The sequence below is a fragment of the Pogona vitticeps genome, chromosome 6 (genome assembly GCF_051106095.1).
Source record: "Pogona vitticeps strain Pit_001003342236 chromosome 6, PviZW2.1, whole genome shotgun sequence".
NCBI classification, from domain to species: Eukaryota; Metazoa; Chordata; class Lepidosauria; order Squamata; family Agamidae; genus Pogona; species Pogona vitticeps.
In genome coordinates, this window is record NC_135788.1 from 5956336 (window position 1) to 5970019 (window position 13684).

Genomic DNA, 13684 nt, shown 5'->3' on the forward strand with positions numbered 1-13684 from the left:
CAAGATGGTCTTGTCTCTGGTCCTTCCGCCTCCCTTTCTAACCAGAGTGTCCGGTGCATGTCTTTCGACACAGCTAACCATGAACGGTACGAAAGTGTCCGAGGAGGCCAACCAGCTGACCCTCGACGACATCTCGGACGACGACGTTGAGGCCGGTGGAGCCGAACTGGAGGACGGCTTCTTCCTCCAGCCCTACCCAGCCAAGAAGAGGCGAGCGCTGCTCAAGGCCATGGGCGTCAAGAAGATCGACAAAGAGGAGAAGCGGGAGCTGCACAGCATCCGCCTCTCCCGGGAGGATTGTGGCTGCGACTGCCAGGAGTTCTGTGACCCGGAAACCTGCAGCTGTAGCTTGGCAGGGATCAAATGCCAGGTGAGATGCCTTCTCTTTCACTGTTTTTTGTTGTTGTTTTTTTGTTTTTTGTTTTTTGCAAGGGCTTTTGCCACGGATCGGCGAGACCCAGGGGGACGTTCCTTTCAGTGGGAGTCTCCCATTGGGTTCCGGTGTGGATTTTAACAACTGGGTCAAAGTAGTCCTGCACTGAACCGGGGGGTTGGATTCAATGGCCTTATAGGCCTCTTCCGACTCATTTATTCTAGGATTTTCTAGGAAGAGGTTTTCAGAAGGATTGTGGGAGCTGTCTTCTTGGCGGGGGTGAACCTCAACCCAAACTTTGCCAAGTTCCAAGGTCACAAGAGCAGCAAGGGCAGTGGCTTCTGTGGCCCTGTTCGTTGAGTGTCTCTGCGGCCTTTGATTGGTTGGGGCAGGAAATGAGTGGCTGGTCTAGATTGATCTCTGGGCAGATCCAGCAGGGCTCTGCGTAAATTCTAGGTCCTATCCACATCAGATTTCTTATTCCAACTAACATTGTTTTGCCTGAATTTATTTTTAATCTTAATGTTCCTTCTTCCTGGCTGCTTGTAGCACTCAACTTTGTATGAGTTGGAAAACAAAAAGAATTACATTTGGCCCTGCACGCTATAGGATATCTCTCATCTGGTTCTGCCCGTTTCTCACAATCCAGTCTCCAGATTTATGTATTTATTTATTGAACATATTTTTACCCTGCCTTTCAACTTAAAAGGACCCAAGATGGCTAAGAATTTGGCCCTAGATTGAAAAGAAGTCCCTACCCTGTTGAGATTAAATACCAGTGGCTGCTGCATACAGTTTTTAAAATCAATGACTGATTCACACATGCCTGTCCGGTGCTTGCTGGCTTTAAAGTAGTCGTGTCTACGGGGAATGAACTATGGCGCTGAATTTGACACAAGCAAATGATGACTCTGTTTGGCTGGAGTCAGGGAGTGATGAGCTAAAGCTTCAGAACATTTGTATGAGATTGGCCAATAGTGACCTGTAAGCTAAAAGCAAAATAACTCTGCTAGTTGCTGAGATCCAGTTTGTTCAGTTGTGCCCACGGAAGGCTAATTAAGTTGTTAGTGGGGAGGGGGAAGTTTCAAGTAATTAAAAACTTCCTGTTTTTGTACCATGGCCCCCACAGCTCATCATTTGGAAGCTGTGAGAGCCACTAGACAGGAAGAGGAAGTCTTTTAATTGCTGAAAAATACCCCCTGCTACGGGCAATGATTTTTGGTAACGATTTCCTACTCCTGTCCTGTGGCTCCAATGGCTTTCACACTTTTATTTCCAAAAACGACTCTCTGCTGATGATATTATCAGCACCCTTCAGGTGTTGTAAAACCAACATTGTTTGTTAAAAAGTTGTTTCAAAACATCCAGAAACTCGACTTGGCATGACTGACTTTTGTACCTCTACTGACAGATGGATCATACGTCATTTCCTTGCGGTTGCACGAAAGACGGTTGCGGAAACACGGAAGGGAGAATCGAGTTCAACCAAGCCCGGGTGCAGACGCACTTCATCCACACCATCATGAAGCTGGAACTGGAAAAGAGCCAGCAGAACAACGAAAGGAGCCTTGAACCCGAGCCACCCTTCAGGGACCGGCTCCACCCGTTTGGGTGTCCGATGGGCAAGGCAGCCTTCGAGGAACGGACCGTGCCCCTCACGCCGGCCTTCCAGTTTGCCCCGGACCTGGAAACTGTGGGGGAGAACAGCTGCAGCAGCGACATGACGGACTCCTCCTCGTCCTCTGGTCAGAGCGAGGATTTGGAGGAACCGTACGAGGCCGCCCCGTCCGAGAAGTCCCAGTCGGACGTTGACGACGACGGCTTGGCCCGCATCCTCCATTTCAACGACTCCGACGTGGAGGAAGATGACAGCAGCGCCGCCAGCAGCTGCCAGGACAACTTGAGTTCTTACCACCCGACAGGCTTCTTCAGCGTGGATGTGGAGAACCAGTGCGCGCCCATCGGTACCGAGAAGATGGATGCCGGCGGTGGTTTGAGCCATTTGCCGAACATCACAGAGTGCTTGGATGAGAACGCCAACCAGGAGGCGAGCTGTTTTCTGGAGGATGGCTCCCTGGGAGCGTTGGGTGGGGGAGTTTCTTCCAGCGCCCCGTCGCCTTCTCCCGAACCGTGCTCCAAAAGCTACATGGACCTCAGCCTTTCCTCAGACTCTCTGGATTTTTTCCAGTCTTTCTCAGACTACAACCTGGGACCTCTTTATAATTCCTTGAAAGAGTATGAGAACCTGGACAACTTTTCGGCCCTCCAGCTTCAGTTGCCAAATTTCCCCACTTTGCCCCAGGCTGGAGATCAGAGCGTCTGCTTTCTAGAGTCTCTCATTGGGTTGTCAGAGTCTGTCCCCGAAACCTCTGCACCTTTCACAGACAATCAGCTTCTGGAAGATGCCATAAAGTCGTCGCTAATGGAGACGGTGAAGGTTTAATCGTGGCCGCCGTTGTTTTCCGAGAGAAAGCAATGGGAAACTCTACTGGAACTGAAAACTGTTCACGAACCAGCAGCGCTTCTTGCACGAGAAGACTGCGGAGTTCTTTCTAATTAATTTTCTCCCCTTTTGGGGGGGCACTGTGGCAGGGGGAGGGACAAGCTGCAGCTACAATCAGTTTTCTTAGTGCTTGGGCAAAGACTCTTGGCGTTTGGATGGCACGGATGAAGAACACAGACGGTGACATTCGTAAATCAACCCGCCTTTGACCTGCATTTTGTACGAGAAGGCGGGGATGTGCTTGTGAAGAAAATTGTCTTCAAACACAGTGGGTCATCCCCAGAGCACCTTCTGCAAACATTTTCCAAGGACAGCAGACCATTTTCCTCCAGACAACTTTGGGAAGTCTAGATGTGTAATTATATTTATGGTGAAAAAATGATTTGTTCAAGAGCCATCTCTTCGATCCATGGGAAAACGTTTACAGAAAAAAGAGCCCATACACTATTAGCTACATTTTTTCCTCCCCATTCTATTTATTGCAAAATTCCAATTTTAAATCGCCGCCAAAGCTTGAACTGAGCATGGAATCTTATTTAATTTAGTCATACCTCAGATGTATTATGTATACAATCATCTTTTTTTGCATAATATATCTGTATTTATTTATTTGTTACCTTTTTGTACCTTAGTAGTACTGGGGATTGCCATGAACCTTAAGCTGAAGTAAGCCTTTGGTACCCCGGGCCTTAAGGAGTGTGTTTTGTGTTGAATGTCCTTTTCCTCCCTTTTTTCTATTTGATAAAACACAAAGGAAGTGTTTACTTTCCAGGCAGTCGAATGCCTTTTCTGGGTTGGATTTAATACATTGTTCAATTTAGAGTAGCCCCACTGAAATCCTTGGGACTTGGCATTAGTCACATCTAACTTAACGGTTCCATTCATGACAGTGCCTGGATCCAACCCAGTATCTTTTGCATAAGCCATGTATCTACACTACAAACTTAAAATCCCATTTCACTCTCTTGGATTCTTCAAGGGACCCTTGGCAATTGTGTAATTTTAAAGGAAAATGCTTGGGAGATTCTCCCCAGCTTTTTCCCCTACTACCAGGGGGCCTTGGAGGTTAATGCAGATATGAGCCATGGTTGAGTGTTGTGCACAGATTCAGGGTTGTGTTGTCTTTGTAAGAACTATCCCATGTGTTGCTTGGTTACACTTACAGGAAGAGACAGTACGGAGTAGGGAGTTGGAGTAGCCACAAGTACACACCTGAGAAGGTTACTTATCTCTTAAGAGAGCATTGGGAGACGTGGAAGTTACGGGTGCCTGGTGCACCAAAATTGTAGTAGAGCAAACAAATTACTTGCTTATTCATCCTGACAGCTCTCCGTCTGCAGAGCTCCCATGTTTTCCTATGAAGAGAGAGGTTGCATGTTGCTACTGTTTAAGAAGGAAATATATATATTTACACCTGCAATCTTGAGTAAGACTTATGTGTGATGTCCATAATTCCCCCTATGGGCAAGTTAAGAAACTCTTTACTTGTCCATAGAAGCAGAGAGAGAGAGAGAGAAAAGAAGAGTATGAAATATTTAAGGAAGAAATTAAATTGTGTTGTAAATTATTTTCTAATTTATTTAATTTACTTAAGGATTTGGCCATGATTTCTTTACACAGCAGATCTGATCTATTTTTATGGTGCCAGAACATATGGAAGAACCAAGGCTGCAGTTTTCTGAGGACTTTTCAGCCTTTGGAAAAGGCAGAATAAATGCTAATTAAAAAAAAGAGAAAAAACACTGTGTTCAGGTGGCTTTTACTGGGAGTCTATACTCATCAGCTCATGCTGCAGCACAACTGCGCCAGCTGTTGTTAGTGGTAGAAAATCCAAGGTCTGTATACCCAGTGCACCCCTGCAGTGTTGTGCCTCTTTATTTCCTCATAAATGGTACCTTCCCACCCACCCCCCTGAGATGATATCCAAGTGAGATACAGCCTGGTTTGCTCAAACGAGATGACATATTATCTGGAGCAGTTGCACCCTTGGTAGTTTTGAGAAGGTGCGGAAACAGGTTTGATTTCATTTTGAGTCAGAATGAGACGCTGGCCAAAGCCAAGTTAGTTGTACAACTTCTGTAAGGAACCTACCGTCAGCAATAAAGAGGAAAAGAAAAGCATCATGAACCTTGATTATTTTTTTCTATTTTATTGTTATTCTTGCTAAAGGATTCCCCAGACCTACATCAGAACAGGAATAATTTGGAAGTGTCTTTTAAAAGAGCATCTAGGTGCTCCCTTCTACAGTGGTGTCCTGCATAGCGATGTTAATCCGTTCTAGATTAATCGTCGCTATCCGGAAACATCGCTATACGGATAGGAAGACCCCATAGGAACGCATTAAACTCCGTTTAATGCCTTCCTATGAGGCGAAAACTCACAGTTGAGCGAAGATCCTCCATAGTGCTGCCATTTTTGCCGCCTCGGTAAGCGAGGGCAGTGCGCGAAAATGCTTGCGGTGGCCATTTTGGTTACCCGGCGGCCATTTTGGAACCGCGATCAGCTGTTCTAAAAACATCGCAATGCGATGTTTTCCCTATCTAAACATCGCAATGCGATCGCAAAAAATAGATCGCTATACAGATTCGTTGTTAAACGGTGCGCTCGTTATGCAAGGCACCACTATACTTCCAAAGTAGAGATAGAGCGTCTTCACGTCCAGAACGAATTTGACCCATTTGAAATTTCCTGCCAACACAGTTTCCTGAAGCTTTAATGAGTCAAGTCAATGATTCAGGCCAAATATTCTTGCAAACTAAATGTGTCTTGCTTTGTATCTTAGCAGATATTTTATTCTTGTCTGAATAAAAGCATTTGTCCTTAATGCACCAAAAATGCATTTTCCCTCCACTTGAAAAGTCCAAAACGAGGGAGGCGATTGTTAACTTGATCAGCATTTCTGTTTTCAGCCGTCTTTTTTGTTCGATTAAACATTTTGGCCTGATTTGTATGTCCTGCACAAGATTTAGGTTGGTTACAAAAGTCTGGCTTGTAGAGTTTTCCCGTTTGCATCACAGCATTTTGTTAACCGAGACCATCGGCATTCTGGCCTCTCTTGAGATTACACGCCCTGCACTTTGACCTTGAGCGATCTACAAAGCAGCCAGCGTTTGTTCTTCTCGTATCGTTTTGGAAAGACTTTGCCCCTGGATGCAGTCTATGCAAAAAAAAAAAAAAGTTTTTAAAAGGGGTAACCCCACAATGGGCCATTAAAAATAAAATAAAATAATGTATTTAACTTTAAATAATACGAATATATATCTCAGTTTTTTTTTATTTAATTGGTGGGATTTTTTTTAAAACGGCTTCTATTAAATGATTGCTTTATTAATGGTTTTTGGTACCTTTTTTGGCACTAAAGTGACAATAATTTTAGAACATTCCTCTCCTGTCTAATATGTCATTTTGTAATGAATGTTGGGAGAATAAGGGGTTTTAAAAAAACCCTCTCCTTCCTTCATGGATGTCCCTTTTCCTCTAATTTATTCACTTTATTTTGTGTTGCGGCCAACCCTTCCTCTCACCTTAGGGTGCACTGACTGTAAATAGACATCTGTTTCCTCTTTCTGTACCATGTATAAAATTTTGCCTCTTCAAGCAGTTTTTCTTTAAAACAAAAACAAAAAAACTTGGGTATTTATTGATACAATCTGTAATAATCTAATGTATTGATTGAAACATTTTGGTTGCGGCGGCTTTGTGTTCGCTTTCTCTGTGTATATATTGTGCTTACTTTGCTTAATGGTACAAGTTAAAAATGCATATATTTTGACCTCTTTCCCCCGCCCTCCTCTGTTTTCATTGATAGCAAAAAAACAAAACAAAAAACAAAGAAAAAAGCATTAGCTGACTACAAGCTGCTGTCTCTCATTTTGTCCAAGCAATATGAAGAAAATTTCATTATGCTTTCAATAATAATAATAATAATAATAAAAACTTTTGCTTTGGAATATAACCAGGTCTCTGTCTCCTTAATCTGGAGGGTGGAGGCTAAGTGGAGGTTCGTGAAAATTAAATTCAAGCCCAGTGGGAAAGCTTTTCGATCCATTCCTGAGGTTGCTATGGAGAACATTCATATGTTCAAAACATCCTTTCTTTATTCCCAACTCCCTTCTGGGTGCCAACCTGTGCCTGATTCATGCCTCAAAAACCTTGACTGGGAACAAAATCTTGATGGGATCTACAACTATCATGCCTATGACACTGCAGTATATATCAATTTGTTGTCGTTTAGTCATGTCCGACTCTTCGTGACCCCCATGGGCCAGAGCATGCCAGGCCCTCCTGTCTTCCACTGCCTCCCGGAGTTGGGTCCAATTCATGTTGGTCGCTTCGATGACCCTGTCCAACCATCTTGTCCTCTGTCATCCCCTTCTCTCCTCTTGCCTTCACACTTTGCCAACATGAGGGTCTTTTCCAGGGAGTCTTCTCTTCTCATGAGATGGCCAAAGTATTGGAGCCTCAGCTTCAGGATCTGTCCTTCCATTGAGCACTCAGGGTTGATTTCCTTCAGAACGGATAGGTTCTCCTTGCAGTCCAGGAGACTCTCAAGAGTCTCCTCCACCACCACAGTTCAAAAGCATCAATTCTTATACAGCGATGCCTCGCAAGACGAATGCCTCACACAACGAAAAACTTGCAAGACGAAAGTATTTTGTGATTTTTTTATTTTATTTATTTTGGTGACTCGCAAGACACATTTTTCTATGGCCTTGCTTCGTAAGATTGTTTTCTCCCTTTTTTGTTTGTTTTAAATCACACAACCGTTAGTACCACGCTTCGCAAGATGAAAATTTTGCAATACGACATGACTCGCGGAACGAACTAATTTCGTCTTGCAATGCATCGCTGTATATACCCAGTTTTAAAACTGGCATGCTGTTCTTACTTAAAATGGAACTTTGTATGGCCTGGAATAACTTGTTTATCCTGAGTCTGTTCCTAAATGCAGACAGGCTGCTCCCTTAACCTTCAAAAAGAACATAGCCCGCTATCTTGAGAGTCAGTCTAGCTGTCATTGAGGCTGACGAGCGAGGCTTCCTCTTGGGCCTCAGAATGGCCTCTTTCCCAATTCTACCTGGAGATGCTTGAAAGCAGACCTCCATCCTACATGCCAGAACCTCCTTGCAGCTTGGCAAGGTTGTGGGATTTTTAAGAGTGGTTTAACCTTTGTTAACTTCCAGTGAATTTCCATGGCTTAGCGGGGATTTGAAACGAGGTCTCCTGTGTCTGAATGGATCCGACTTTATACTGAAGTTTTACAGTCTCACCAGCCTGGAATCCTGATGAAGCTTGCTTTGGGTTGGTCCATAAACGTTGCGCTAAGCAAGTTGTAGATCTCTTTCGACCCCTGACGGCGATGCACAGCAGGCACAGGGGTGAGATCTCCGTGTTGTGAGGCTCAGCTTGCGCTGTGCAATTATTAAGTCATGTTTGCAGCAATCTGCACAAAAGCTGATCGTGTGCACAGAGCTGCCTGTGAGGCATTTTCTGTTGGCACAGAATACTGGGCAAATCTTCCTTGAATCGCCTTATCTTCCTCCTCTCCTTCATACCAGCTTTTGGAGATTCAGTGATGCCAAAAACATTTGTGGGCTTTGGAGCAAACCTAAAAAAGCTTCCAGGATCGGCAAGACTGCCAGGGTGGATGTTGCAGGCGATGGTCTCCCATGAAGGAAATTCTAAATCAAAGGGGAATAAGTGAACTTCTTACTTTAAGAATCTTGAGACAGGCCTGCGGCTTTTTAATTTGTTTTTAGCATTGATTTTATTACCCATTTTAACATGATACTTGTTTAATTATTTTTTTAATATTTGCATGCTCACTGTTTTCAGCTTTTGTGAGTTCTTTTAATGACATGAGCCGCCTGGGGTGTTTTTGAGGTAAAACTATTATAAACAAACAAACAGATCAGTTAGCCTTGCCAGTTGCAGGCCATCGTTCTGTACATCATTTTGACAAACCTTGTGTTCCAAATCAGGAAAGAATTGACTTTTTAACCTCAAAAGTGCTCCCATGAAGGGCACCAGTTGAATTGTTGGAAGAGATTAGCATCAAGAACAATGCCGTGTTCTGCGCATAATAATCCTGGGCTCCAAAATTGAATTACCCCTACACTCCAGCGCCGCGCAATGTTTAGACTGCCGTGTGGCTGGCGGATTAAAAGATCTCTGGCCAAATGTAAGAAGGACTAAAAGGAGGTGAAACTCTGAGAATTGGCTTCTATGGGATGGCAGTTCTGAAAAGACCAATAGGAAACACTTCTTCACATGGTGCCTAATGAATTTCTAAAATCTCTTGCCGTAACAAGGTAGTAGAGCTAGTACAGTGGTGCCTCGCTTAACAGGCGCTCCGTTTAGCGCCGAAACCGCATAGCAATTAACTTTTTGTAATCGCAAAAGCGATCACATTGCGGTGTTTCCTATGGGTTTTTTTCGCTTTGCGATGATCGGTTCCCTGTTTCGCTTACCGATCATCGTAAAGCGATGATTTTTTAACAGCTGATTGGCGGTTCCAAAATGGCCGCCGGGCAAAAAAAATATGGCTGCCCGCTGTGTTTTCATGCGGATTCCTCTCTTTAGAGGCAGCAAAAATGGCCGCCGTATGGAGTATCTTCGCTTTAAGGTCAGTTTTTTGCCCATAGGAACACATTAAATAGGTTTTAATGTGTTTCTATGGGCTTTTTAAAATAGCATAGTGACGAAATCGCTTAGCACCGATTTTTGCTGCACGGATTAACGTTGCTATGCGAGGCACCACTGTAATCTGTAGGTTTAAAAAATGACATCTATGCAGCGTCAGTCAACAGCGATCAACTGGAAGAACTAAACAGAATATCCCCATTGGATGCAAGAATCCCCAGTCGTTGAAGACCACAGGGAAGCACCGTCACCTCCAGAAAAATAACTGCTGAATTTGGCAGACCTCTGGTCTAAATGCATCCAGGACCCCCCCCCCTTCAACTTGGATTTGGCCTCCTTAACCTTGGGCTGACCTTTTCGTAAATTAACTTTTGCCCGCCAGGAAAAGACCTTGAAAGCTGTTCAGGCTCCTGTTGTCCTCGGTGTTTCCTTCTGACAGAGCGAACTGATGTTTCTTGAACGCAATCCAGTTGGTGAAATTATTTCTGGGTGGCCACCCTGGTAGGAACAACAAGCATTGCTGTTAACAAAGCTTTTTTCCCCCCTTTCCCTTAAAAAAAAAAAGTATGAAACTCATTGGCGCCTTTCAACAATTCACAGAATGCCTCGGTCAGGTCTCTGTAGATTGATGGCATGCAGGAAAACAGTAGGTGGCCAAGGGAAGACAGTGTTAGGGAGAGTTCAGTTGCAGCTTGAGCCAAAAAAAAGTGGGGGGGAAGGGGAAGGATTCCCACCTCCTGAAATTAAACTGGTGCTTTTCCAAGGCCAGTTTCTGCCTTTGAATAAAGTAGTGGGACAGTTTAGGCAAGGAGGACGTTGAAAATTTCCTTGTTCTTTCCGAGGATGCTGCCTATGCTGGGATGCAACAGCAAACCAAATTCTGCAGTTAAAAACACACACACAGTGCTCAGAATATGGCACACAAATTAGCCATTTCCTTCGTTTGCCTACCTGATTCTGGCTGCAAAGTAGGTTCCATTTTTCTATCTGTTCTGTAAAGCGGTTCCTGGGTGGGTGGCTGTGTCTATACTGTGTCCCTTTATCCAAATACGCGGTAGAAAAGAAGGTGACACATTTGCTTGGAGGGTCCGACAGGTTTGTGTGTTATCTTTTTGGGGCGAGGTCGCTCAAGGCAATCTGTGTTTTTGGAATCTTGTCTTCTGCCTTGTAGGCTGTTTTCTGTTACCAAATTTGAGATCACCCGGCGCTGTAATACATCACCTGAAGTACGTTCAAGGCATTTCAGAGGCAAATAAAAATGCCAAGCATTTTTCTGCTAGGGAGAGATTGTTCTGAAGCCGGGCTGGCAAAGCAAGTTGGACTCAAGAGAGGTTAGGTTTGAAGATTATGATTCAGATCTTTATCTTGATTTCTCTGTCCTATATCGCTGTATAAGTGGGCAATGTTCCCTTGTTTGGATGGTCTTCTGGGGGAGGTTTTTGAAGAGATGTGGGAGCGGCAGTCGCTTGAAAGCCTTTGGTAAAACACCTTTCCTTTGCGTTAAACTGACTTTTTGTTACTGTGATGGATCACAATCTGACAGCGACATGACGTTGATGTGCCTAAATGTTCCATATTAGCTTACGGACAGGTAGCATTAGCCAATAACTCGCCATATCGCCAGGATCTTTGTGTAACGAACATTCTAGTGCTAATAATTTTATCTTCTCTATCTTGGGTCACTCTCATGGCAGAAACTTTAAAAACAAGAACATTTTCAATGCACTCTATAAACAGGCACGTGAGTTATGCATATTCTGTGTATATTGACCTCTTAATTATCCCATTATGTAGCCTGTGCGGATGGTTATTTTGCACTCAAATGGAGCTGTGGGGAGGGGAGTAATCTGAGGTGACCACCCTGTGACATATTAGGGTGCAATTTTTATTAATTAATTAATTAATTAATTAATTAATTGAAATAGTTTACCCCACCTTCCCCTTTAGAAAAGGTAGCTTACAGCACTTAAAGGCAATATTTAAAAACAGAACAATAAGTATACAAGGGTGCCGTACATCATTAAAAGGCAATATTTAAAGCTAACAACACTAGGCATAGAAATATTTAAAAAGTAGCTTTTGCTCCAACCCCTTGGTTTTCCTGCATCTGATGCGGTTAAGATAAACCACAAAAAGTTTCTACCTGGGAAATCTTCGGATTGGGGAGGACAGGACAGGACTGTATCTCTTCAGGCCAAGTGCTCCTGCACAAATTCTGCTCCTTCAGGAGAAGGGTATGGATCAGAACCCAGGAAATTAGGCATCGTTTAACAAGGAAAAGAGAGGGGGGCCATGAATTCAGTTTTAGATTTGCCATCTAAACTCTAGCAATGGTAAACTGTAATCCAGTGTGACTCAGATGTTGCATTGGTGGACGTCTCTGGCACATGAGATGTTTTCTTTAAGAGTGTGCACAGCTTCCCGGCAATGCTGTTAGTATTTGCTTTACTTGATTACTTTAGACGAAAGCCGCTACGTCTGTGGCCGCGTCGCCTACCTAGAAACTGAAGGATGTATCATTTCAATATCCTTGGGACCGGTGCCGAGTGATTTCTCAGCACCTCACCTAAGGTGCACCGTTTACATGTGCTAAGCGGCCAAAGAGCCACAGGTGCAGCTTTGGCAGGGCTCGGCATCGCCGCTCAGGAGGGAAAAAGGTGCCCCACGGGTCCACCTCGGGGTGGTGCTAGGTGGCTCTTTAAGCCCGGCTCCTGCTCATCGCCGGCCCTGCTCCCCGAGGAGGCCTTCGTACTAAGCTCCAGAGCCCTAGGCCGCTTTCAGAAACAAGGCTTTAACCCTTCCTCACATCAGCCTTGTTTCTTTGCTTGACGTAACCATAGGAACCAGTTATATTTGCTTGAGCGTTGCCCTGGTAATTTGCTGGCCGAGTCCCAGGTGATCGGTGGCCACGCCCAACCTTCTGTAGCACTTATTGCTACCGAGTCCCCCCACCCACCCACTGTGAAGAAATTTATTAACTAACCAGAGATGGATGGTTCCACATCCCCATCTTTTCCCCCTTTACAACCCAGAAAGGGGGTGGGTGGGAAACCTAATGCGCCATATAAAATATCCTTTAAAAATAGCTTTGAAAGATGGAAGCAATGGTTCTGTGGCCTCTGGTGGCCAGAATCTGGAAGTTCACAGTGCTCCAGGATTTTCTCTCTCCCCCCCACCCCCCAATTGCTCAAAAACATCCTTGTTGGTGGAGGGGGAACGGTCAAAACTAAGGGCACATTTCTACACCACCCACTGAAATAGATTTTCTTCCCTCTCCCTGAGGGGGCCTGCGGTGACAGTAAATCCATCCGAAGGGGACGGGGCGGAGATTTTTCTAACCAAGAAATATGAGCTCTGTCACCAAGCGACCATGTCCAGGGGGAAGCCACGACGGGTGAAAGTGGCGTAAAACTCATATCACTGTGTAGCAGAGATAAATCTTGGGAGCTCATCCATGCGAGCGGCTTGTGGTTGTGATTTTGAACCCACTCCTGTTCTCAACCTGGATTGTTGTCTAAATCATTGAACAGGGCACCCCTGCCTGAACACACTTGCCCAAAGGCCTAAATTCCCTTGCGAAAAGTTGTCTGTTTCTAGGACTTCGACGAGGCCGTGCTTTTTCTCGCATGGTTTTGCCATCTGCCATGTACCTGATGCTCCTGTGCTGAAGAAACTGAGGAGCACCATTGCCGGTGGGCAGGTGCGCTCGCCCAGTGACCTCTGTAAGAAGCTGCTGGGACCCACCGGAGTGTGATCTGTGGGACTGATCGTAACCAGGAAGGGAAAGGTTAAGCCAGAGGGTTAATGGGGACTTGTCTGTCCTAGTTCAGGCACTCGATAGGGCATAAAAAACTCCTCCTTGCTCATGTGCTCCTAGCCTCCATCTCCATAAAGAAGGCTGACCACCGAAGAATTGATGCTTTTGAATTGTGGTGCTGGAGGAGACTCTTGAGAGTCCCCTGGACTGCAAGGAGAACAAACCTATCCATTCTGAAGGAAATCAACCCCGAGTGCTCACTGGAAGGACAGATCCTGAAGCTGAGGCTCCAATACTTTGGCCATCTCATGAGAAGAGAAGACTCCCTGGAAAAGCCCCTGATGTTGGGAAAGTGTGAAGGCAGGAGGAGAAGGGGACGACCGAGGACGAGATGGTTGGACACTGTCAT

General features: G+C 44.9%; 1 protein-coding gene across 2 annotated transcripts in view; it reads left to right on the forward strand.

Moving 5' to 3' along the window:
- The window catches only part of CSRNP1 (cysteine and serine rich nuclear protein 1), a 33416-nt gene extending 26585 nt beyond the window's left edge, over window positions 1–6831 (forward strand). For both annotated transcript variants that reach the window (XM_073002838.2, XM_073002840.2), the window contains 2 exons: window positions 74–370; window positions 1785–6831. In XM_073002838.2, coding sequence (XP_072858939.2) covers window positions 74–370; window positions 1785–2816 — 1329 coding nt within the window. In that variant the 3' untranslated portion in view covers window positions 2817–6831. The remainder of the gene's footprint in view (window positions 1–73; window positions 371–1784) is intronic.
- Window positions 6832–13684: the final 6853 nt, after the last annotated feature.